We start from the raw sequence: 27,103 nt of genomic DNA, 5'->3' as shown, positions 1-27,103 counted from the left end.
AGGATTTGAAATGGTTAAAGTGGAGTTTATTTGATCATTGACATTTTGTTTGTCTTGTTTTTTTTTCTTCTTTTTCTTCCTCATCACAATGTGTGAGGGCAGGATGTGGGTCGGATGCCAGTTTATTTTTGTTACGGATACGAGGACTGGCAAGTTATCAGAATGAATTACCGAGGGCAGAAAAACTGATATCAATGTTAAACTCGACTCTGGAGGGAGGACCATGGCGAAAAGGAAGGGACTGTTATTCTCACTGCTGTACTTTATGGCAGAGTTTTGGCTCAGTTCGCAGCAAGTCCTGAGAATTGGTAAGTGGTAATGTTTTTAAGTCATTTTACTCACTGTCAATGTGAGGACTGCCACTGTCCACTAACAACCTGTTTTAATATTCGATCCTATCATTACAATAACTAAATTAAACCTAATTTACCATTTGGATATAAAAAGGAAAAAAGAAAAAGTAAATATTGATGGTCGTTTAATTATTCGAGATATGTTTAATCTGTCATGGTGCCCATAGAACAAGTTTAGCTTCTTTTTCAAATGACCAAACAACCATTAGACTTAATCAGGGGCAGCCAGTATAAATAATCTACAGATAAAATATGTGCATGTCATGCAAAAACATCCATTCATTGTAATGAAACAGTTCAGTTTGAAATGCTTTGTCATTTGTTTGTTGTTGTGTCAATAACTATTGAGTTACATAAAACACACGTGTCAATAGTGAGTTTGTATTGAGTGAAATTGTGATAACATATAATGTGTCATATATTATCCTTTGGTAACTTTTTCCACATAGTTGTGATGTTTGTACAGTGTCTTTATTAGTGTCATTACTGGATTATTTTGTCTGCTATAAAGTTCTGGGGACAGAGTGGGAGTTGGATAAATCAGGTCCACATGAAACAGTTCTATTGGTTTCCATTAAAATCATCTTAATCCACTTTGGACGGCCAGTGCCAGAGTCTCTCTCTCTCTCTCTCTCTCTCTCTCTCTCTCTCTCTCTCTCTCTCTCTCTCTCTGTTTCCTCCATGTTGACAGAGCAGGTCAGAGGCAGATGAGTGATTAAGTTGGCCTACTGCAGCATCTTAAAGCATGTACTGTTGGCATGATGTCTTGGCACAGAGGAAATGTGAAATGAATACACGGCTAAAGAATAAAGAGTAGGCAGTCTCTCTGAAACTTTTTATATTAGGCTTCTTCCCTACCGAACAAACTCTCAAGTTATTTAGACTGGGTGGATATGTGTGCTGATGGCCAATAACATCTGTGAAAGTGAATCCGAGTCGGAAGTCGTCTGGGTAGCCTTTGAAATTTGACAAGAGGGGCTTCTTTACTTTCAACTCCACTCTGCACTTGTAATTAGACAAATACAGCCCTTGCTCCAACTATCCCCCTTTGATTTCTGATGCAACTTAAACAAAAAAGTACAATGAGACAATGTTCTACACCCCTCTCCCATTGGTTATCCACTATTCGTCTCATGGGTTAGATATTGCATCACAAAAATTACTTTTTAGATTTAGGCCTCAGGACTCTGCTCTACTCAATGCTTAGGGCATTTCTGTATTTTTTTCTAAATTTCCTCCACTTCTAAAGACTTTAGCAATCAGACTTGGCGTTGCATAACTTTAAAGGCTAATAGGCCAGTGCCACATCCCTGTTCTACCAGTCCTGATCTGTGCACTATATTGTTAATCTGTCTGAATCATCTATCACTCTCTGAGGCCACCTAATCTTTGTCATTCTCTTCATGACCCGCACACATCATAATCTCTCCCATATGGTGTGTGGCTTTGTTCAATTAACATTTCTCTGTCTTGGCAAGTGTTGGCATCAGATTGTGACTGGCTTCCACTCTTTTCACTGGGGTTGGTAATAATGGTAAATCTTCTCCCCCAAGCCCTTAAACAACTAACACTAATCTTCTTTATGCAGAAAGTCTCTTCCACAAATATGGCAGTGACCAAATCTCATCATTGGGAAGAGCACAGAAGCAGCAGCTTGAGGCTTGGCCTCAACTCTATTTTGCTGTTTGTTAAATTCCTGTTATCTCTTGCTTGCATGCTTTATGAATCAGTGATATCTGATTTCTTTATTCGTGATCCGATCCATGTGAAAAAGGTGTGATTAACTCCTTTTGGCCAACCAAATATCATTAGATGTAATCCATCTTTTTTAATAGTCTTACATCCAGTGGTTTTATACTGTGGGTTAGGTGGATTTTCCTGATGTAGTGATAGAGAATATAATCCTTATTTTTATTCTCTCGGCCTAAATGTTTTGGTGGTAGGTCGCTAGCAGCTACCCATTAAACAGAGAGACCTCAGTGCTCCACATCAAACGAAGACAGTAGACTGGTTAGGAACTCCTCATTCATTCACAGTCTGGCATGAGCCCAGGTTGGAGTGGTACTGGTGGTGTTGTTGGGGTGGGGGTGGGGAGGGGATCTCACTGGGAACTGACCCAGGATGGGGAGAGGGGAGAAAGGAAAACACTACGTTATTGTGTTCCTCTGCCTTAATAGACTCCCCTTCATGTGATAATTGCAGAGAGTGACAAAGTAACAGATCAGAAGATCATTTTCTTAATTTAACAATTTTGGTTTCTGGGTTAAAAACAAAGGTGCGCCCAGCTGCCTAAACTTGAACCATGTTCTTTTTCTTGCTCTCTGCACTGAAGAGAGGAGAAGAAGTCTATAAAAAGCAAAGCCTTAGGGTTTATCAGCATTTGCCTGCAGCACGAGCAGAATCTTTTGTTTTTGTGACCTCCTAGCATGCATCACCCCACAGCATTGTCTGGCCTATTAAAGATGAGATGGAAGCTCAGTGATCCTGAAAATTATATTGAACATTAATTAATGGTAGCTATAGCGAGAATTTCAGTTCTTCTTTCTTCATAAATTGCATTAATCAAAACTCTGCAGTGTTAAAATAAAAAGTTAGAGGCTCTTCTTTTCCTTTTTTGAGGTGATTTCTATTCTTAATTCTATAGGCTTACCTCTTCTAATTTATACTCCTACTGAAGTATAAATTATCAGTGGCAGCTCTTACTTTCTTGTCCATTTGTTAATTTGCTTGCTAATAGCCTTTTGAGAGAGCACATTGATCCGTGTGTCATCTCCAAACAGAAATAGTGGGATACTTTTTCCCCATTTTATCTGCACCATATATAAAACATTGATTCCTTTTAGTGTTGTTTTTTTAATCATACTCCATAAAAAGTGCAAAATATAAAGATGCACAGAGTTGTGATCTGGTGACCTATTTGTGGAGCATTAAAAAGCCGACCACACAGACCAAAGACTTGTGTTCAGGCAGGTTTGTTTACAGGCCACAGCATCACCCTGCAAAACAAAGAATCCATTTCTTCACTGAATATATACATTTTATTTCTTATAGATCCTAATTTTATTCAAATATGAAATACTTTTACAAAATATTGATCATGTTTAAGGTGTGAAATTTAGATTAATGCATGCACTTAATGTTAGAGTGGAGATACATGCCTGAAATAAATGAGGACACTGGACTCTTTGTTATTGTTACTTAATATTTGAAGTAGAGCTAGACAGATAAAACAACTGCTATTAGCTTATGACATTTAAGCTGTACAGTAGTTACGTTATAACCTGGACATTTCTGCCTGTTTGGATCCTCATCTGTGTTAACAGTTTGTCATCAGGCACAGAGATGGAGATGAAATATTGTGATGAGCTCTGATCAAAGCTGGTTGATTTCAAAGTATCTTACAATTGAAGTATTCCGTGTTGTTTCCTCAACTTAAAAATGTCAGCAGTAAATTATTAATTATTCTGTCTGGACATTAGTTTTGACTCAATCGCATTGGACCACAAGTTTTGGAGCCTGGGGTTGGAACAAACTTAATTATTTTCCTGGTGATATGCACACAGTGTTTTGTGAAGTCTTTTAATTGAAAATGTCTACAGAGATAAGACTATGATCTCCGGCCTCAGTTTTCGACCCCATGAATACATTAGCTAATTTTAAACCTATTTTCTAAACATTAAATGGAGTACTGTTGCTGCTTCTATCCAGGCGGGGAGTTCCGGTCCTCTGAAATGATGCCAACGCGGAAGTAACTTAGAGCTGCATTCTATCAAAAGGCCACCAGGGGGCGACCGTTTTGTGTTCAAAAGGACTTGCGTCTCTATACAAGTCAATGGAGAATTCACCAACTTCTCACTTGATTTCTAACTTTCAGTTAACGTTTTCAAAATGTGTTTGAATCGTCTCAATGTCTCAGTCCCTAGTTTAAAGCCTTCTTCAATGCAGTCTGGTGTTCATTTGTGAAATTTTGGCCTCCCTGATTTTATATTTGACGATAAAGCAGGGTATGCATTGGGGGTGGCTACGTCCTGATTGACTAATGTCCAGCCCTTGCAACCAATCGCAACCTCCCTGCTTTGCCGTTGGCTCCGCCCATACTTCCGCCCATGACTCTGCCTCATGCCCATATAAGTGGAATCCGTGTTCTTTTTTTCCCGGCATGCACCTGAAATTTTCAAGATGGCGCTGCCTAGATTCGAAACTATTGGCTTCCGAGCAGCAGTCCACAAACCAATGGGTGACGTCACGGATGTTACGTCCATTTCTTTTATACAGTCTATGCTTCTATCCAGGTGTCTGGATGTTTGATGGTGGTCACGAGTTTGATAACCACTTAGTGGTTAGCTGAGCTTTTGTACCCAGCTGCTCAAAAATCAAGCTAACAGATGGATAAGTAATTTCTTGACACACTGTATAACAACCTTAGGTATATTAATAATGTTTGGTATCAAAAATAATATTTATAACAAAGACCACAGTTGCTTGATACAGTATTTAAATGTTTTTCTGCAGTGTTTTGATGATGTGGACGAGCATTGATTGCTTTGGCCAGCGCTCTTCATGCTGAATTGCAGACAAACAGCCATCACACTGAATCCCCATGGACGCTCACTGCTAAACTCATTATACTTTAAACAGAAATTTAGGATCTTATCTCAGGTGGAAATGAGAGGAGAGATGAATGTGTTTTCTTTCACTGTGGGATGTGCCTTTCCACCAAACTTCAAAGAGGAAATTAATAAGTTAGTGTAATAAAAATATATATTGTGTTTGTCCCTTTCTGACAATAAAGGTTATGTGTAATTATTTGATAAAGCTCATTTAAAGAATGCAGCCTCCCTGTACATTTATACGCAATGGCCAGATGTGAATGGCTGTTGACACTGCTAATATGTATGTTTTCATTTAAGTCTGAAGCTAATGAAGGCTGATAAATACTGAATTTATAGGCAACCATTTTATTTTAAGAATGAGTATGGTGCATCCCAAATCATGCTTTTCCATTGTTCACTGTTTATAGTTATTATTTACCACCAATACAATTTGTAGATACATACAGTATATGCTTTTTTGCTGCATGTGGAGCTTTTGCATTGGAGTGGGTGCATTTGATTATGCATATGATTAGAGGTCAACGACAAAAATGTAAATCAGAACATCTAAATAGCAGCAGCTATTTTTGCAGCTATTTCCCGCACAAACAGGACCCTCTATTTTCCACTCCCTTGTTGAAAGTAGGAGGAAAACAAAATCACTGATTGGAAATGTTGCTGTGATGCTGCCACTTGCATTATTTTGTTGTTGAATTCTTAACAGGGACCACGTGTGCACACATCCAGGCAAATTATTCAGGTGCAAGACAAAAAAACGTTCACTGCATGGTACATAGGAATGAGGTCTGCACACTGTTAAACTCAGAATACATAATTTTATTCTCTTTTTTGAATCTTTAATAGGGTCAGTGACATTTGCTGCAGCGGGTGCACTTGAAGCAAACATCAAAAAATAACTGGTCAAAACTCATGTTTATTTCCTCCTTTTAAATTAAAAACACCTTGAAGGAAAAACATCACATCAAAGACACGTAGATGGAATATATCTCCTTTGCGAATTTGTGAGAGGGCTATTGTATTTTTACCTGGGAAATTCATATTGCAGTGAATAGAATTAAGGAATTTAACAGGTCTTAGCAGCTGCTCACTGAGGCTTGGTAACCATAATTAGGATTGGCACTTTCAAGCATGCTTTTAGTGACCAGGGAGTCCAGACAAGGCTCTCTCAGTTTGGGGTTTGGGGCTATGCTACACCAAAGAAAAAGGTCATTCACAATCAAGGTCTCAAGGGGAGCTTTTTAAAGGCCTTTTCTCCATCCAAATCAATCACAATTTCACAGGCAATTCTTCAAAGACTGTTAGAGAGTGCAATGACCTATTGCCATCTGTAGCCACAGTGTTGAAGTGAGGTCATTTGCAAACTATTGCAGCACTGAAATGGCATCCTGTGAAGGCATGATGTGTGTTCATGGTTAGTATTGATTAACAGTTTTGAAAATGGCAGAGCTTATTTTAGCTTATTTTGGTCTTAATTATGCTGCAGGAAACATTGTGAATGTGACATTGGTGCCATTTTACAGCAGTTTATTACAATATTTTTTAAGGATTAAGAAACTGCTTTGTCTTAACTGTTCAGAGCTGACATTATGTCTGCCTGCAATCGTAAATGTCATTGTAGTGAGAACAAACAGTTAGCCCTGACTGTATTATTTCAGAAATCCTATCACTGAAAGCCCAGATGTTTTAAATGATTTACATTTGAAAGGCTTGGGTGAAATCGACATGCAGGGGCATTTTCAGCACGGATAAGGACACTGAGTCTCACACGAGTCTGACCGCCTGATATGCAGGTGGTGACAATCCAGTGACAATCCAGCATTTTTCTGGCCTTAATCCTAATGTTTTTCATGCTGTGTTTCATGCTGTTTTTCATGCTTCCAGTTATGTAACTGGAATGTAAAACACTGTATGTAGCGCTTGTGCATGGCTGGAGTAATATATGGCCATATTGCCAGCTGTGGCATGCTAGAACGGTCATCTTTCTGGAGCAGCACAGTGGATTAAGACTTGGATGGTTTTCAGAATGATCTTCTCAACTCTGAAACAACCCCCCTCCCTGTGGTCTCTGGCACACACAGTCTGCCCGAAAGTGATTGTGTTTAAAAGAGAAATATATCTAAAAATGAAATGTTGAATGTTAAAAAGCATTGGTCAGTGTTTTATTGCCTCATCCTATGTAATGTAAAAACTGTACTGTACTGTAAGACTGCACCCACTATATTAAAAGCGGAAGAAATGCAACATTAAAATTGCAGTCTTACATTGATTTATTATACTTGTCTATATTATATGATTGTTGGCTTGACAATGGTTAATACTTTAGATTGCTGTTGTGTGTCTTTTTCTATTACTCTGATACTTGGTGGTTATTTGCTTATTTTCTGAGAATCTGAAGTGATTAGGCTGAACTGATTCTCTGAAATCAGAAGTCAATTTATTTGGTAGTCTATTGACAGGAAAATAATCTTCATGTTTTCACGGGCTCAGGGAAACTGTCATGGGCATTTTATGAGAAGTATACAATGTATCAAACAGAAACAAATGTAAAAATAATTGTTGGTTACAGCTCTGATTGTTGCACATTTGCACATTTACAAAATGTAAACTTACATACATTCTGAAAACACGCTACTCTCAGGTGCAAGATGGTAAATAAAATTACAGGACAGACAGACATGATATTGGAAATCCTTTTTGCAAGGCTGATGATTAAGTATGTTTAGTAAATGAAAAATGATGCTGCTTAGTCATACAATGTGCAGCCCTAACCCTTCTACTTGAAAAGCGGTCACTGTTAACCCACTGCACCATCATTTAGACTCTGAGTCTTCTCTCTCCTCCAGTGCAATATGAAGGGACAGGGAAACTACTCTATAAATAGTGATTCCTCAGAGGTTAGCTTTGCATTTTCATTGTAGTTTTTATGGGTCTTAAATGTGCTGGAAATGTTATATACTACTTTATTGTATGCTGGATTAGTATAGAATGGCTAGAAAATGTCTCATTAAAAGAAATGTATGGGTTACGGTTAGTATGTATGGGATTCACTGAATCTAGAATTTCTTCTAACAAAACCTGGATATTTTATAAACCTTTCAGCTGAACACACAGCTCAAAGAATTTGTACCTGAAGAAAATGAAGAAGGTAACTTACCAGCTGATAAGAAACATGTAGAGAAGAGAATTTTTCTTGATGAAACAGAGTATAAAGAGATAGATAAACCGACAGATAGAAACTCAGTCACTGCACACATAACCCATTTGAAAATGGGAAATCTGATTGCTGCCAGGTATATAAAAAAAGCACATTCATCATAAAATAAACAATCACATAATGCAACAATGCAGACAGATCACAGAGACAGACAGCAAAATGTAAGATCACTTCCAAATGGACACAGCAGAAAAATACAGCTAAATGCCAAATACATAAAATGACTAGGTGCAGAGATCACATGCAAATTCAGACTACTAATTGCTCTGAGCAGGAACTCTGTAGCTACAGCTTTAAAGTAGGAGCTCAAACTCCCTCTGCAGGGGGTGATCAGGACAGTCCAATATGATCTGGGACTTCCTTAGGACCTGCCTATAGTAGAGGTCAGAGATCTGCAGCTGACTCACTCAATAACTTTACTGGCCACTTTGGTAAGGCAGTCAAGCCTGTTCTTATTGTCCAGATTACTGTCAATTACATTATGTTTATAGTGCAACTATGAAAGACTATGGAGAACATCTCCAAAGTGAGGTCATTTCTCTCTTGGAGCAGCACAGAGAGACTGATGAGCACTTTTATAACTAGCAGGCTAGACTATTATAACACTCTGCTTTTTGGCCTATTGAAGAATACAATAAATCAACTGCAATTAAATTAAAATTCTGCGGCATGGGAAGACTAGAAAGAAAGCATACTTTACAGTGGTCACCTGTGTGGATTTTTAAATCCTTTTATTAGTTTGTAAGGCACTATATGGCCTTGCACCAGACTACCTCTCAGAATTACTTTTGGTTTATGAACCCGGAAGGTCCTCCAGTTCTTAACTTTTAGCTGTTCCACAAAGCAATTATGTAGTGTTTTATAATTTATGACTTTATTATTTATACTTTATTATGATTATCATTATTATTATTATTATTATTATTACTGTTGATCAGTGTGATTTATCCTATTTTGTTTAGTACTTCATTTATATTTTATTTTGATTTTATGTATTATCTTTTATTTATTCCCAATTTATTATCTTAACTAACTTTTTATTTTTATTTTGTGTTTTTAGTTTTCTTGGTCTCCAAATCTATTTTTAATAACCTACATTTTATTAGTTGCTTTTAAATGATTGATTGATTGATTGATTGATGAAGACTAGTATATAGCTATTATATATTTGAGTATGATTTGATCAAAGGTGACTGATCTCTAAAGTAAAAAGGAGAGTAAAATGATGATATGGAAATGCTGTGATTGTCTTCCATGATAACATATTACTGAATATGATAACTCCACTCTACAGTATTAAAGGTGGATCTGGCCTATATGATGAACTGAATGTGTGGCATGTCTTCATCTCCAAGCTATCATACACTTTCATAAGGTTATTGTGTCAGCTTGTGAAAATTTAGGCCACATAAGTAGGGTGAAGTCAGTAAAGGTCAAGCTTTTCTCTGAATGGGATTAAATCCTGTCATCTCAACTAGCCTCTTAATAGCATTATGTGACAGAATTACATAGAAAATTGGTCCACATTATGCAACTGTACGAATGCAGTCATGATAACATTCAAACATTTAAAAAAAATATATAATAAAAGTGAATAAGTGAGTGAATAAGTGTGCTGTGTGAAGTCACTCTATCAACATTTGTCTGCTTTGTCCTTGGTCTGATCTGGCTAATACTTCTCGTTTCTTCTCTTCCTACAGGGGGCATCTTTGAGACGCTTGAGAATGAGCCCATTAGTGTTGAGGAGTTGGCGTTTAAATTTGCTGTAACCAACATAAACAGGAACCGGACCTTAATGCCAAACACCACATTGACCTATGACATCCAGAGAATAAATTTGTTTGACAGTTTTGAGGCGTCAAGAAGAGGTACTGTTGTTCTCATTTAATATTTAAAGCCTTTTATATCGAGTAATCAATAAAGAGATTGCTGTTGAAACAAGTTGGTAATTTTCCATCTCCTCTTTGTGTTTCATTACTGCAGCCTGTGACCAGTTGGCATTGGGTGTTGGGGCTGTGTTTGGTCCCTCTCACAGCTCATCTGTCAGTGCAGTCCAGTCTATTTGTAATGCCCTTGAAGTCCCTCACATCCAGACACGCTGGAAACATCCGTCAGTGGACAACAAAGACAGCTTCTACATTAATCTTTATCCTGAATACGCCTCCATAAGCCGAGCTGTGCTGGACATAGTGCAGTTCTACAAGTGGAAGACGGTCACTGTTGTCTATGAGGATGCAACTGGTGAGTGAAAATTAGATTTGATGACAGGAGACATATAGTATCAACACCAAAAGGAAATTAAGAAATCAGAGCAGCAGTGAAGTATAAAGTTACATCAGCAACATATGATAGCAGTGATTAACTCAATATGTATGTATGTACATTAGCAGGTCATCCGACATTTTGCCAGCAATCAGAGCACAATAAACAATCACTGTAGTCATCAGTTTCTCAGATCCTTTACTTCAGCAAAAGTGCCAATATAGTAATGTAAGAATACTCCTGCATCAGTGTTAGAGTGGCATGTCACAGTTTTAGCTGCTGGAGGTGGAGCTAGTTTACACTACTTTATATACAGTTAGCTCGTTTAGTCCAGTGGCTCCCAGCCTAAGGGTCAAGTGCCAGATTAATTTGAGTGGTTATGAGATGAAAAAAAGAGAAAGTTCTGATACACAAGTCTGTATTCAGTTTTTGGACTTTTTCCCAAATCTTTGGTGAAATACTAAATCATTTGAACATGTATTGAAATTAAACCCTGTGAGAAGTTAAGAGGGAGAAATCACTATTTGGTGGAGCTATTAACAACTTGTAGACATCTGAAATGTGCCCCTGAATACACACTGCTTTTTGTAAGATGTCAAAAATACAAAAAGATTGGAAACCACTGGTTTCATCTTTAACAATGTATTGTACTCTAAAAGTTTGGATAATAATCCAATGTGTCAAATTTCTATCTGAAAAGTAGCTAAAGCTGTCCCTCTGAATTGTAGTGAAGTGGAAGTATAAAGTAGAATCAAATCGAAAAACTCAAGTAAAGTACAGTTCATCAAAATTGTACTTAAGTACAGTACCTGAGTAACTGTACTCAGTTACTTTCCACCACTGGTAGTCATGCACATAAAACAGAAGAAGTGTAAAAATATATTTTGGGGTTGCACTTAGGCCTGAAATGTAGCAGGGAGCCAATTGAAATAGCCATATGAGAATATTTATAAAATGTGGCAACTACTTGTTTGCTTTGTGTGCACACTACCAGTTTTCTAGGTGCACCTAGCTAAAACTAATGCGGTCTAAAAAAAATGCTTTGCAATAAATCCTTCATAAAGGTGATAATGGTCAACTTTTGTTAAACTGTTTTATAGAGGTGATGATTTAACTTGACTTTGTGTGTTTATATGTCTCAAAGTGCTGTTGAAGTATTTCCAGCTTGTAGGAAGACAGGGCTCCTGTGGTATTAGAGTTAAAGTTAAGAGTGAAGGGGTTTGAGTTCATTATAAATAATGTTATCTTTTCTTACTATGGATCAACATAACTTTATGTTGATTCATAGTAAGAAAAGATAGCAGCTATGGATGAGGTTAATTGGTTATGTCTGGACACCGAGGAACCTGAAAGGAAAGCCAGCAACTACAGATCCCATGAGTGGTAGACAGAGCCGTCAGCCTCCTTACACCTGACCTGTCAGATCTCAACAACAGAGCCATCACACCTAAGTTATTGACTTCAATCAATCACCTCCTCAATCTACTCTTCTCATTACTTCCATCTGGCAGCACATACAGTACAGACCTTTCAAATGGAAGTGGCCACGCCTCTGCAGGAGTTTGGTCCTTTTGTCATTGCAGACTAAAAATAAAATACCCTGCTGAACACTTAGTGTACCTGTATGTGTGAATATATGCACATGTACGTATGTGTATATTTGACCATATGTATGTTTTTTCATGTGAGACACAAACATGTGCAGGCTTTGGAAACAAATGTCCCTGCTGTACATGCAAATTTAGAATTGAATGTCTTCAGTTAAAGTGTCTCTTTGTCACTTCTCTCAAATACACTTTTCTGTGCAAACCAGTGCTGAAGAATTTTTAGACTATTAAAACAACAGAGTCTCTAATAATGTTTACAACCTTCAGTTGGCAGCTGGTTGGTTTTCTTGGACCATCATTTGGTGTTAAAGGTCACATATGGTGATGGTGATGTCTAAATTTTACTTTTTGTGATGTTTTTTAATAATAATACAAAATAGTTAAAACACTATTTGTCAATTTATCATAACACAAACTTTATCATCTGCAATCTAATAATTGTTTAAGTTCATTATTGTAAGTAAACATTTAATGCCAAATTCAACTTAATCTCCAAACAAACACAAGACATCATCATGTGATAAATAATACTATAGGCCTCAATGTCAGATGGCTGCAGAGAAAATCATCACATTGCTACTTGTCGAGCTGCAACCATTTATCAGTTATTTTTTAACAAGAAAAGTTCCAAATTATTTGATTTCATCTTCTTAAATGTAATTATTTAAATATTTTCGGGCTATGGACAAAACAACATGTTTAAAGATGTCACCTTGGGTTCAGGGGAAGAGTTCTCAACATTTTTCACAATTGCTGACATTTTATGGACCAAACAACTAGCGGCTTTAGTTTATCTGTAGTTACAGTGTGATAATCTCATCACAACTACTAAATACATGTGACAGACTCTCACAGAGCAATTATGACAACCGCTAATCTGCACTTTTATGAAAATAGTATCAAATGGAGAGAAACAATCACAAGTCACACTGCAGAGAGGTAATGATGTATTGTATGCACCTTATCTTCAGGGGAAAATACTTTTGTGACTGTGTTTTCAAACTGATGCAGGACTCCTCTCAGCAGGTCAAACATCACTGCAACCTCTGCTCTGCTCGTGAATGGCAGTACGTCTAGTCACATAATTAACAGGCTGGTTGTTCATTAGATGATGATGCAACAGGTCATTTGGAAAAAGGAATCTGAATAAATATTACACCTCTGCTGCAGAAACTGCTACCATTTCTGTCTGCATTGAGCTATTACTCTGGTTTCTCATCCGGGTCTTCCCTCCGTTTTGCTCGGTGTCACTCACAATGCGATGATGTCATTCACCAACTTAACCAGCTTCATTGTTGACAGTGTTGCTAGATGCAAATTATGTTTGGCTAAAAAAACAGACCACTCCACACAGTAATGACCTCTCAAAGCAGACATATTAGGGCATGATTTATGGATGTCTCGCTTCAACATGCAAAAACCACGAGCCAAAATGTTAAATATGAGTGCAACTACGGGGGTATTTCAGTCTTACTTGACAGTTTTGTTCTGATAATCTTTGGCTGGAAACTTTAGAATTCAATTATTTCTGCTTTGTGTGGCAAGATAAATTAGATTTTGATTTTCTATTTAAGGAACAAACTCTGATAGGAGCCTACAGTCACAGAAGTAAATGTGATTTTGTTCAGACACCATCAAAAACTGATTATGTTTTAATTCAACACTCTTTCTTTCACTCATAACTCATTTTTATTTGGAATCTTATATGACTAAAATAGAGAGAAATAATATTGTTTGGTCTAATACAAGTATTCTTGTCTTTTCATTCAAGGGCTGATTCGTTTGCAAGAGTTGATCAAAGCTCCATCCAGATACAGTATTAAAATCAAGATCCGCCAGCTGCCAACAGGAAGTAAAGATGCCCGTCCTCTGTTGAAGGAGATGAAGAAGGGGAAAGAGTTCTACGTCATCTTTGACTGCTCTTACCAAACATCAGCTGATGTTCTAAAGCAGGTTAATTACACAAACACTTTCTTGTATGTTGTATCCACACTGGACAGAAGGCATTATCTTCAGAGTTTAGTTAACTTAACACCTAAAATACAATAGCCAGAAATTCTATTTGATATTTCAATGGAGCATACTCCCTGTGCTATTTAAGCTTTTGCTTTTGGTTTAATATTCACTATGTGCAAGATTAGTCAAATTCTATCCCCTTCAGAAATCCTATGTTCCTTTCCAAATCCAAGCAGAGCCTATTTCAGAGCTAGACATACACATTTAGAAACCAAAAGCTGCACAGAAGATTAATTGGAAACACTACACCAACATGAGCAAATTGTGACATACACTCACTCGGATAGTTGTTAATGCAAAGCATGCAAACAATATAAAATGAGGCAATTAAGAAAATGGATGAAATGTGTAATTAGTCTCAGGGTATGGAGTAGAAATATGTTTGGGTGTTGTTAAGGGAAGAAAATATTATTTATGCTGGCTAGAACAAAACTCTGGTGTCAATGTTTAGCCGGTGGGAAAGCTGAACCATATCCTGTCTCTTGTCCCGTTTAGATCCTGTCCATGGGGATGATGACTGAATATTACCACTTCTTCTTCACTACGCTGGTAAGAAACATAGTTGTCAAGCCACCGTTACAAAATGTATTTAATCTCAATGACACATAAAGGTTATTTTATTTTAGTATAAGCACAGGATTTTTGAATCTAGTGGTTTATTGTTTAAAAGTCGACTGCAAAATCTGATGATAATTACTCACTGTTTTTTGCTGTGTCAATTAAGTGTCCTCTCTTAACCTTGGTAAGTTTAGTGATTCTGTCATGCAAAGATTATGCAGATGAACTCAAACATCTGTGCTTTGTTTTATAATAAGATTGCTGGATGTTTTCAGTGCCCTTGGTATAATTGCATGGTGTATTCTTCCAATGTTTTCATCCAAGTGTCCCTTTACCCTTGCTGAGTAACCCACCTGTACTTTTTTGGTATTTAAATTAAAATCACAATAATTCTGAACTGATAATATTGTTGGTATGTCTCTGCAGGATCTCTTTGCCCTCGACCTGGAGCCGTACCGCTACAGTGGGGTCAACATGACGGGGTTCAGACTGCTAAACATTGACAGTCCTCAGGTGGCCTCAGTGGTGGAAAGGTGGGCCATGGAGCGACTGCAGGCCCCATCCAAAGCTGAGACTGGAATGATGGAAGGAATGATGACAGTGAGTTAACCATTCACTTCACCTCTTTTCATTTTTGATGTTAACAAGTACAAGTGGTATGTTTCTCAGTAGGTACACCCATGTACACAATGTCCTCTCTGGTAGAATTGTGACAGTGCTGCACACTACACGCAACATGCTAAACAAGTCACTGAAAGCTCATTTATTTTGTGCAGGGCTACCATAAATGGAAAATATTTGGATCGTCTGTAAGCTTGTTAACCAAGAAATGTTGGCCACAACTGAAAACAACAGCCCATTTGATTTCCATATTTCGTTATGTACCCGTTGTTGTGATTACAGTCATTAAAGCTTTGGGACTCTTTACATTTTTTGGAAGGGTAAAGGAATAAACATAATTTCCATCCAAATCATTTGACAATCAGAGGGAAATTAATCAATGGATGTTAATCTGTTATTTTATTTACATAATTTTATCAGTTTCTTTCAAACATGGCCAAAAACTATGCCCGGAGAGAATATATATGAATACATTAAAACACAATCTATTTTGGGACAACAAGACCTTTACACAGATTTAATCGGAGCCCCTCATCGCCCACACTTGAGTCCGAATACAGCGATCTACCATGTTGTTTTCTGATTGTGTGTACAATCAGAAAGGTACTTTGAATAAAATTGCTTGCCAAATTGTCCTCACTGTGGCTGATTGTGGTGAGTTTGATTGCTCTCTGTGTAGTTTGTTAAACTAGGGCTGCATTTTTGAGTACACTTTGAGAAACCATATGATGCCTGTGCATCAATAGACAAGAGATGATTTGTGATCCCTGGTGATGATGATGATGGGCATATGTCTCTTTCAGACTGAAGCAGCTCTGATGTATGATGCTGTCTACATGGTGGCTGCTGCTTCACAACGCGCCTCCCAGATCACTGTCAGCTCCCTTCAGTGCCACCGACACAAACCTTGGCGCTTTGGATCACGCTTCATGAACATGCTCAAAGACGTGAGTTTGGTTTATGAGTGTGTGACACACACCCTCTCGTCCTCCATCCATCCATCCATTTCACAGCCTGCTGACGCTGTTTAATTTCCTTGGTGGCATAAGCAGAAACAATAGAGTTAGAAATATGATGAAAGAGGAACATGGGCGACTATTGTATTTAAAATAATTTTTCTCAGGAGAGAGGGATTGACGTAATGAGCTGCATGTTGGAGGTTTCTTAGACTAGTGAGTTGTCAGATGATTACTGAGGAGAGCTGCAGCTTTTTACCTGAACATTTATTACAAACAGAATAAACATATGTTTCATACAAGTGTTATTCCAAATTAATATAAACATTAGTTTCTGTATAAAGTGTTAATCTGATAGCAGATGGGACAAGAACACAAGATATAAACATGCAGAGGTAATTGCCAAAGTTTAACTGTGGAAGCTGGAGCTTTCTCAACTCTGCCATGGTATATTAATATGAATTTAATAACCACCTCCCTTGTCATATTGCACTCTCTAATTAGATGTTTATTTGACAAATGAGATGTTCAATTGCACATGGGAACAGAATATTGAAGGACACAGGCAAAGCCAAAGAGCTCACAGAGCACAGTGTAAGTAAGTGAACTATTTTGCTGTATAGCCTTTGCAGATACTGTCTGCAATTAAACACCCTGAGGTATAAAATGTTGGTCTTTAGGGATTAACAATGCACTCTTACACTTGATGAACATGGCATCCTATATGATATGATATGATATATTTTTATAATTGTGTCATGCAAAAAGTGCCCAGCCCAAATGGGCTTATAAGACACTGCAAAAAGAAAAACAAAGAGGCACAGACCAGATACCAGATACAGGTAATGCTAAACAAATAAATCATCCTGACCTTTTTTTCAAGCTTTAGAGACAAACATAGCCAACTTATCAGCATTAAAATTAAACAACCACTCCATTCTGTCTTCATCGGAGTAACAAAACATCTCTGGTTTTTGAACAGACATTTCATTAAATAACAGTGTTCTTAACTCATCATAGAAAGGACAATACAGAAGAAGATGTGACTCATTTTTAACTTCTCCAAGTTCACACAATTCACATAACCTGTCATCCTCTTGAATATTTTTAAATCTGTCAACTTCAAGGTTCAAGGGAAGGGTTGCTGTTCTCAACTGTGCTACTAAGGACCTTTGACTTCTTGTTAAGTTTGCTATAATGTAGGATTCAGCCATAACTGTGCTTGATTTACCATCTCAATTTGCCTCAAATACAGCAAGTAGCTTTGTTCTAATTGTGGGTATAGAACATGATACATTATTACTATACATATATTATAACCTAGCTTCTTGAAAAGTAGCTCATATTTCTTTAGCCCATGGAGAGCTGTGTGATTTACTCCAAAGAAAAACCTTCTTATTGACCCTGTTTACCGACATGTTAAGCAAACAATTCCATAATCTTATCATGTCACATTTTCACCTTATTGAACCAGGAAGCCAACCCATATCACCCTAGAAAACAGGATGGCAGAACACTGGGGCAATCTGGCAGGGAATGGAGGTGTATACGTTGCAGAATTAGCAGCAGGTTTTTGGGCAGATGGAGATCAGGTGAATTGGAAATGGCAGGAAGAGCCAAAGACAACCACTGGAGGGTGAGGGAAAGGCAGTGTCTGAAGTGACAGGAGAGGTTAGTGGCAGACAAACAATGAAACTTATATTAAGAACTTTTAGAAGCCACTAACATCAGTTTCCATTCATTTTATTACTACATGAAAATCAACTTGAGAGACTTGACTCTTTCTGTTACAGTGAGTAGCTTATCTTTTCTTCTATCAGCTATCATCATTTGGCAATTCTGTTGAGCAAACCTTTGACGTCTTGTCTTTGACTTGTGTGACTCAAGTGATAAAATTCTAGCTTTAGTTACTGTGCTCCTGAGAGTTTTTTTTTTAGATTAGAGATGAGATTGGATCACTCTGCCAGCAGTGGAGGACTGTCCTGTGTCTGCTGTAGTTCAAGAGTCTGTCACATTGAATATAACATTGATTCTGTTGCTTTGCATCTTTTCATTGGGGAAGAATGCCTTCTTTTGACAAATTTCAAGACATCATGGGTCAGCAAAGCCATTGAGACAAATTTGATTATAACACCATCAAGGGTAGGATGGCTTAGCTGTCTCTACATCTACACAGGTTCCAATCATTTGGCAATATGTGCTCAAATTTTAAGCGTTGTTTGATTGTTTCTCTTGTTTGAACTTGTGCTGTCTCTCATCTGCCAATCAAATCAATGTGCATTACCGTACAATAATTATAGATATATGACAATCTAACCATATATGATGTTCACTGTGGTTGATGATTTATCACAAATAATTAACAAGACTCTGCAAGTTGGTTTCGATATTGTACATCAACCTGTGGCTGCCTGGATGGTGGAAGAAAAAAATTCAGAAATATTAAATGATGTATATAGTTTATACAATTTAAGTTAAATGCTTTAAAACATGCAAAACATTGATACAGTTCTTCAGGATTGCATCTTAAATTGTAGCTCTAAAGTAAGACACTGAATCCAGGGTTGCTGCTCTGTAACTACTCTGTGCCTACACTAAAAAATACAGTTTGCCTGCGGGAATTACTGCTGTATCCCATGTTAAATACAAAAGTCTTGCAGATAGAAGTTTTAGGAAGTGCTCACAATACAAGATAATGAGGCTCAGCTTGGTGCACTTTGACTGTTTTCCTAAAAATGTACAGATGCACAGGTTTAAATGAAGTTTTTCTTGCTATGGTGCTGGTAGTCTGTCCAGTATGGATGTTCAGTGATGTTTCAGTGGTGTGTTGACATCTCACTCTTATCCTCTATATCATCTGGATTCTCCAATCAAATGTCATCACTACACGTACAGTAATGACACTAACACATGGTCAAGACAGAGGCACTTTTGATTGGTGGGGATTTAAAAAGCGACTTAATGACAGAAATAAATCTGGACTTAGGGGTCAAGCAGGTCTCACAGATGTGTGCAATAAGACTGTGTGAAGCAGTCTAATCAAAGAGCGACCTCACCAAATGATACCCTGTAACCATAGACTATAGACATTACAGATATTTGTATTAGAAATGGATGTCAGAAACTTAACGAAGGAAATAACGTTCCTTGTCATGCTGCCAAGTTTAATCTTACGATTGTGTGTGCGTGCATTGTCTAATGGGATACTACCCTGTCAGTAATGTACAAATTGTCTTTTTCAAAGTCAGTGGTGATTGTACTTTTAACTTAATCATAATGAAAAGCTTGTGAAACAGTGCAATACGATGATGATGAAGTAATTCCCTTCGGTAGCCAACACTCTTTTTTATTTTTTTATTTTTTTTGTATTCATAAAAAAAATTCATAGCATTATTTTCATTAACAATCTGAGTGATGTAAGCTTTTGTTTGAGGACTGAAACAACAAGATGATGAAACACAAAGGCTCAGTGTTGTTTGGCATCCCTTAATATAACTGTAATTGGTTTCAGATCCAGACTGTGGTTTTAGGGTAGATGGAGTATTTTCTAGAATCTTGGCCCAGTTGTAGCATTGAACTGAATTAACAGACATATTTCAGCTATGCTATAACAGCCATGCTTAAGAGCAATGAATTAATGCATCATAGCACAGTTCATCCAAAGACCTAATAAAACCTTTCCCTTTTACTGAAAAGCCAGTTTTCATATGATTTGCAGTAGTTTACAGCTTTTGAAAGTGCCATGTGCTCACTGGCATTTGGTTTGTGTCACTCCAAATGCTCCCAATAATTTCTAGCTTTGAGAACACACACACATGAAGGTGCAGGCCAGTGTAAGCTTCAATTCAATTCCGTCAAAAATAAACAAGTCACACAGCGCCTCTATTATATACCATGCCTTATTTCCCAAATGTATTTGACTTCTTCTCCTAAATACACAGGAAAAACCCAACAGAAATGTCTCTTTTCAAACCCAATAACACGGTTACTCACAACAATATACAGGCTGTTTTGTGATCAGTTTCACTACAAAGCTGTCTCATCTTTGTGCTGAGGAAAGAAGCTGTATGAAACAAGTTGTGTGGATTATCACAAGTAACCACAGTGAATAATATTAATACACAGCATGCTTTGTTTCCACAGTGAAACCATGTTTATCAATCTGTGATCAACAGCCTGATAAAGGAAGCTGTGGTTGTGCTTTAAGTCTTGTCAGTATCATCGCATTAGAAGGTTTGAGATACAGTATGAAGACACTTAGTTTTAAGTGAACTGCCCCTTTAATTATACTTTCAAAACAGCCAGAAATTATTACAACCATGACATGCTTTGTAGATACCTTTATGTCACCCTCTTATAAAAGAGCATCCTTTGTGAGTGCAAAATCAAGATGCAGCTCATTTCACTAAGCCCTCCATAACACAGATTTAACGTGACTGTTATTCAAGTGAGCTCACTTCATTATCAAGTGCATTCAAATATCTCTGAGTTCTGCTGTCCACTCGCTGCTTTCTGCTCAGACACAGCCCATGCCTGTCTGCTCCCTTCACATCACCGTCCACCATGTTACATACTCAGAGACACTTAATATTTCCAGGATCCTGCCAATGCAAAAATGTCCATTAAGATGCAGTAAGCCTTTGTCAGTGTTTTTTACTTAATTTAGCACTCATCAATTATTCATTTTTTTAAGATTTGTTTTCATTTTTTTCCAGGCTTCTGCTTGATTTTGCATTTATATATATGACAGTAAGAAACTGAGAGATTCATTTTTTGTGTTTTCTGCCCTTTCTTCGCCACAGGCACAATGGAATGGTTTGACGGGACAAATAATTATCAACAAGACGGAGGGCCTACGGAAAGAATTTGATTTAGATGTCATCAGCCTAAAGGAGGATGGCTTGGAGAAGGTGAACTATCTGACCCATGCCGGTACAGTCAGTACATGCTGTTACGATAGACTTTCTAGCAGAGCTGAACAGAGTAGGAAAAATATGGACACTGCTATTCACTGTAAGTTTATTATTCTAAAGTTTCAGAAAGATGACTAGTGTGTAAAACAACAGATGGTATGGTTCACTGCAAATACAAAAATCTTGAAGTTTAATGTCCTAATTATAGCTTTAAGAGAAACTTTTTGAACTGTTTTGACACACAGCTCTTGTGTGTGTCATTTTGAGCTAAACAGTTGTGGATGCCTCTTTAATTACATAGACAATGCTGCTTTCAATTTTGGCAGGTCATTAACAGGTCTGTTATATGTATAGGACAGATATCTTCGCTACAAAGAAATTAAATTAAACTCAGTTGAAAGTAGAAGTAAAAGCAAACTGTAATAAAATATACTCGTGCCAAACTTAAGACAAACATGATTAAGTGCTGAAGGCTCCAATAATCAAGGGAAAATAACAACAAAAACATTAAAATGAAGAACCACTAGAATAAATAGGTAAAACACAAGGTAAAAAGAAATAAATTTTACTTCTATAGCATCTGTGCAATGTTGCTACGTCTTGTTCATCTGAGTGATGGCTGCTGGAACAAAGCTATTTTTATACTGCTTTGTTCTACACCTTGGGACTATAAACCTCAGTCCAGAGGGAAGAAGCTGGAATTCACTGTGCAAAGGGTGGAAGTCGTCATTTAAAATCAAGCTGGTTATCCCCTCCAACTGTTTGGTGCACCGGGACACTGGGTTAAGCTGTGACTCACCGATCAGCCTATTAGACTATTTAACAATTTGATTCAGAGAGTTTCTGTTCTTTAAAGATAGCCAGGTTTCCAAACCATGACAACAAAGAAGATCAAATTGATTCAGTAAAAGCATGATAGAAGGTAATTCTTTTGTCAATATGGAAATGGGAGTGTTTCCTCTCCATCTTCACAGTTTGCTCCAAAGTTGAGTCAATAATTGTCCCAAGATAGGATTGTGCACATTCCACCTTCTGACCATTAATGGATATAACTTCATGTGTGTGGGAATATCTTTTAAAATCAATTATCATGTCTTTGACTTTAGATATGTTTAATTGAAGGTAGGACTACTCACTCTACTTGACAAAGTTGTCAAGTAGAGTGAGTAGGCTGGTCTCATTGTTTCATTGTCCTGGAAACCAGGACAATGAAACACACATTTGTGTAGAGATTAAATAGTAAGGGTGAAAACACACATCCTTTGTTGGGAGTCAGTGGAGAAGCAAACTTGGTTAGACAGAGTTTACCCCCACTCTTTGTTTCCTTTTTGTTAAAAAGTCGAGAATCCACAGATTGTTCAAATTCTTCTAAAAGCTTTCTGGTTAAAATATGGGGTTGACTTGTATTAAAATCTGAGAAAAAGTCAGCAAATAAAGGTTTAGCATGAGACCCATTTCTCTCCAATTGTTTAAAAAGTAAGCAAAGTGATTGTGGCATCTTCTGCTCCTATGTTTGGCCTACAAGCAAATTGCATTGGATCCAGTGCATGCCCAGTTTTCCTTTCTGACCTTACCAGTTTTTCAAAGGTTTTCATTAAAATTTCTGTGAGAGCAACTGGCTGAGTTAGTATAGAGCATAAGTTGTTGTCATATTTTCCCTTAAGTTCAGTGCTATGCAATTAAAATGCTTTCTCTTTATTATTTTTGCAAGACAATCGCAGGCAACAGTCGCCTGAATAAAGTGTGGAAAAAGGTCTGTACTTTAGCTGCCCCCGCAGACTAAAGGAATAGTAACACTGTTTACTAATTGACTCTACTTGCTGCCCCCTGTAATGTCTCATCTTTTCATGAAAATAAGTTTAGATATTGAAGAAAAGAAATGTCTCAACATTTCTGTTTAAGACATGGCATTTCAAGTTTTAGACATACTGTTTTGTGTTCCTTTCCCTCTCCCACTCTCTCCATCTTTGTTCCTTCTTTTGTTGTATTTTCTCTGCTTCCTACTCCTTGTTTCTTTTCCCTTTGATATTCTTGTCCAATCAGCACTGTGAGATTGTCACCTGCATATTTTATCTTATCTATAGATTGGTGTATGGAACTCCCAAACAGGCCTTAATTTAACAGACAGCAACAAGGACTCATCCACAAATGTCACTGACTCGATGGCCAACAGGACACTCATTGTCACTACTATTCTGGTAAGAATATCAGTAATTATTATCGGGCAGCATTTGATCAGGAAACTCTTGGTAAAACTAATGAAGTCTGCACTATTGTGTACTGTGTGTTTTTCAGGAAAATCCATATGTCATGTACAAGAAATCTGATAAGCCACTGTATGGAAATGATCGCTTTGAGGGATACTGCCTGGACCTGCTCAAAGAGCTCTCCAATATTTTGGGCTTCTCCTACGAAGTAAAACTGGTGTCTGATGGTAAATATGGAGCTCAAAATGACAAAGGAGAATGGAACGGCATGGTGCGAGAACTTATTGATCATGTAAGTATGATCATATTGAATGAATCATATCAAATGATCAGCAGTATCATCTGTCTTTGATTGTGGCACTACATGGTGTTTCTGCTCTGTACCAGGTGGCTGACCTTGCCGTGGCCCCTCTCACAATCACTTATGTGAGGGAAAAGGTGATAGATTTCTCCAAGCCTTTCATGACACTGGGGATCAGCATCCTCTACCACAAACCCAATGGCACCAATCCAGGAGTATTCTCCTTCCTCAATCCACTCTCTCCTGATATCTGGATGTATGTGTTGCTGGCATGCCTTGGTGTCAGCTGTGTGCTTTTTGTCATTGCCAGGTAAGTTGTTGGAAAAAGCGAAACTATTTGGCTCCCAAGATTTAGATATTTTGTTAAAAAAAATAAACCAGCAGCAAAAATGAAGTTACTTGTTAACTTGTTCCCTTGTCTAGGTTGAGTAGATATAACTTGGTTTACATAGTGTATATGAAAAAGCACAAAGCAAAACCAAACCATCTTATTTGGCCGACAGCACTGAGTATGGCTGTTGCCACAGACATAAAATGTCTAACTATAAAGGAAGAAGTTTTGTATGTCAGTATGCATGTACATACTGTATATCTGTATTTCGATTTTCTCAACAACCTTTCATCCAGTTGACTTCACACTTGGCTGGTGTGTTGTTGAGGACCCATGGAAGTGTAGTGTCGAGTGTGAAGTTATTTGGATGAGAAATGCTAAAGATATCATTTAAAGAAAACATTTAGCAGATAGTGACCTTTCCAAAATGGTAGCCGTGCAGACAAAACCTTTTACATACAGCAGCCAGTCAGAAATTGTGTTGTCTAAAAATGTGAAAAAAAAACAACAAAGCTACAAGTTCTCTTAAAAGCAACATATTTCTTTTGCAAAACTGAGTTTTTAAATTCTTAACCTTCAGGTTCACTCCCTATGAATGGTACAACCCTCACCCCTGCAATCCGGACTCAGATGTGGTTGAAAACAACTTCACTCTGATAAATAGTGTCTGGTTTGGAGTTGGAGCACTCATGCAGCAAGGTATTCTCACTAAAATGACTATATGTTACAGTTGATTTCATACCTGATGGATGATTCAGTTTAGTAGAGTTGCTTTGACCATCACATCAACTTATACACAGAATAATGTTTATACTGCCTGAAAAAACAAACAAACAAACAAAGAAAATTATAAAAAATCCTAATGTACCTCATGTTAATACCTTACAGGATCTGAACTGATGCCTAAGGCCCTCTCTACAAGGATCGTCGGTGGAATATGGTGGTTCTTTACATTGATCATTATCTCTTCATACACTGCCAACTTGGCTGCCTTTCTCACTGTGGAGAGAATGGACTCACCAATAGACTCTGCTGATGACTTGGCCAAGCAAACCAAAATAGAGTACGGTGCTGTGAGAGATGGCTCCACCATGACCTTTTTTAAGGTAACTGTCGTAAAATCCTTAGATGCAGCAAATCCTCTTACCACTGACCAGTGAATGGGGAAGTAACTGCACAGCAATGAGGGCGGGATACAAACAAGAAAACCACTTTTGATTTTAATTAGCCTGTTTTACCCTGTAGCCTTCAATCCTCATCCATGATAGTAATATGACGTGTTGTTTGAAGGGCAGTTGGGGAAAATAACAGCAATTTTAAGCTTAGGATCTTAAAACTTTCCTCATACATGCAGGTGAACAAAAGCCTGTGGGAAATTTTGCCATAAAGATTTCAATGATTTATTGTTTTGCCTGTAGGGCAGCACCCAGTATATCTGAATATACAGAAGAAATTGAATGAACTGTGGTAGATTTGTACATTGTTGTCACATCCCACCCCATCCCAACCCTTTCTCTGCCATCAGAATGATTGCTCCAGTCAGCAGATAGTCTCCAAATACTTTTTAATTTGAAATATTGGAAACAAGTGTCAGCCATTGACCATATATCAGCATTATCTGTGTCATTTGCTGTGTGGAGCATCAAGAGGTATTGCTTCAAACCTCTATATATCCTAATTGTCATTCAACAGAAATCTAAGATCTCAACTTACGAGAAAATGTGGGCATTCATGAGCAGCAGGAAAAACACGGCATTGGTGAAAAACAACCGGGAGGGGATTCAGAGGGTCCTTACTACAGATTACGCTCTTCTGATGGAGTCGACCAGCATCGAGTACATCAGCCAGCGTAACTGCAACCTCACACAGATCGGAGGCTTGATAGATTCGAAGGGCTATGGTGTGGGAACCCCTATTGGTAAGACATATGAGTAACAAACTACACAGCAACAATGATAGCCAATAACGCAGTAATTTGGTTAATGAAGGTTATGTTTCAAATAATGACAGTAATAATGTTTTTGTTTTTTTTATCCTGCTGCTTTACTCTGTAGGCTCTCCTTACAGAGACAAAGTCACCATCGCCATCTTGCAGCTTCAGGAGGAAGGCAAGCTGCACATGATGAAAGAGAAATGGTGGAGGGGAAATGGCTGTCCAGAGGAGGACAGCAAGGAGGCCAGTGCCCTGGGTGTGGAGAACATAGGGGGCATCTTTATTGTGTTGGCAGCTGGACTAGTCCTCTCAGTTTTTGTAGCGATTGGAGAGTTTATTTACAAATCCAGAAAAAACTTGGACATTGAGGAGGTGAGTGTCGGCCAGTGCGAATGGCACAACAAGTATTAACTCACTAGGGGTTGTGATCAAAGACTGTCATGAACCTAATACACATTTGTGTTGTAATTGTTGTCTTCAGAGGACTACGGTAATCACGGGGCCAACAAAAATTTGAAGCCTGAATGTGTTGAACTGCATTGTTACAATCAAGACAAATTACTTTTTATTGCTGAGTTTAGTGTTTTCAGTAGTTTTGATGTAGAACACATGAACATTTTAGTCTTAATTGGAAGAATACGTTTATGATGACAGATGGCCGTCGACGTCTGACATCGTGACACTTGACCATCTTGGCCTTTCTGTTTTTTTGCAAAAAAAATAATTGTAACATTATTTTGTGTGAAGAAAATGTCATTGTCATACTATGATATTGTGGGTAAGTGATAGTAAGTGGTATCGTTGGAGGCATGCTTGTCATGTCACTTTGAACAATTGCAGTAGGTTTGAGAGTATTCTGTTATAAAATGTTTGGGATTTTCATATTTATAGCGCACAGAAACATTGACATAAAAGCACCACTTCTTACCACTTTCGTATGTACTCATGTATTTCAAGACCTCTTTTGATTTTATTAATGACTGACTGTTTCCGATTTGTTTATGAATGAGCGCTCCCTCAAGATTTGATTCATCAAGTTGCTTCATGTCTACACTTTTTTTTCTTTCTATTATATGAATTTCATGAACATGCATGTATACGTTTTGTCATGTCAGAATTGTCTCAGAATGACTAAAGTTATGTCAGAACATTACATTCTTAACCCTTTTATTTCTGGTTGTTTGGTTTTGGTGTGTACTCTACTTTTTCTGCATGCAC

General features: G+C 37.6%; 1 protein-coding gene across 1 annotated transcript; it reads left to right on the top strand.

Annotated features, from left to right (window-relative positions):
- Nucleotides 1–184: 184 nt before the first annotated feature.
- Nucleotides 185–26,432, top strand: LOC128361045 (glutamate receptor ionotropic, kainate 1). The gene is made up of 16 exons (XM_053321599.1): nucleotides 185–308; nucleotides 9,881–10,048; nucleotides 10,164–10,421; nucleotides 13,821–14,002; nucleotides 14,561–14,614; nucleotides 15,050–15,223; nucleotides 16,048–16,191; nucleotides 21,003–21,110; nucleotides 22,825–22,866; nucleotides 23,198–23,311; nucleotides 23,409–23,612; nucleotides 23,708–23,931; nucleotides 24,533–24,651; nucleotides 24,841–25,058; nucleotides 25,645–25,870; nucleotides 26,007–26,432. Exons 1-16 carry the CDS (start codon nucleotides 224–226, stop codon nucleotides 26,294–26,296), a joined length of 2,610 nt encoding a protein of 869 aa, XP_053177574.1. The 5' UTR covers nucleotides 185–223; the 3' UTR covers nucleotides 26,297–26,432.
- Nucleotides 26,433–27,103: the final 671 nt, after the last annotated feature.

This window comes from Scomber japonicus, chromosome 6 (assembly GCF_027409825.1).
Source record: "Scomber japonicus isolate fScoJap1 chromosome 6, fScoJap1.pri, whole genome shotgun sequence".
NCBI classification, from domain to species: Eukaryota; Metazoa; Chordata; class Actinopteri; order Scombriformes; family Scombridae; genus Scomber; species Scomber japonicus.
This window is presented reverse-complemented; position numbering and strand designations above follow the sequence as displayed.

Excerpts from the sequence above, each read along its gene's own strand:
- LOC128361045 (XM_053321599.1), top strand. The coding sequence starts at position 224 with ATGGCGAAAAGGAAGGGACTGTTATTCTCACTGCTGTACTTTATGGCA. Across the intron at positions 21,111-22,824 it reads AGGAGGATGGCTTGGAGAAG|ACAATCGCAGGCAACAGTCG; the intron begins GTGAACTATCTG and ends TATTTTTGCAAG. Across the intron at positions 23,932-24,532 it reads GTGCTTTTTGTCATTGCCAG|GTTCACTCCCTATGAATGGT; the intron begins GTAAGTTGTTGG and ends CTTAACCTTCAG.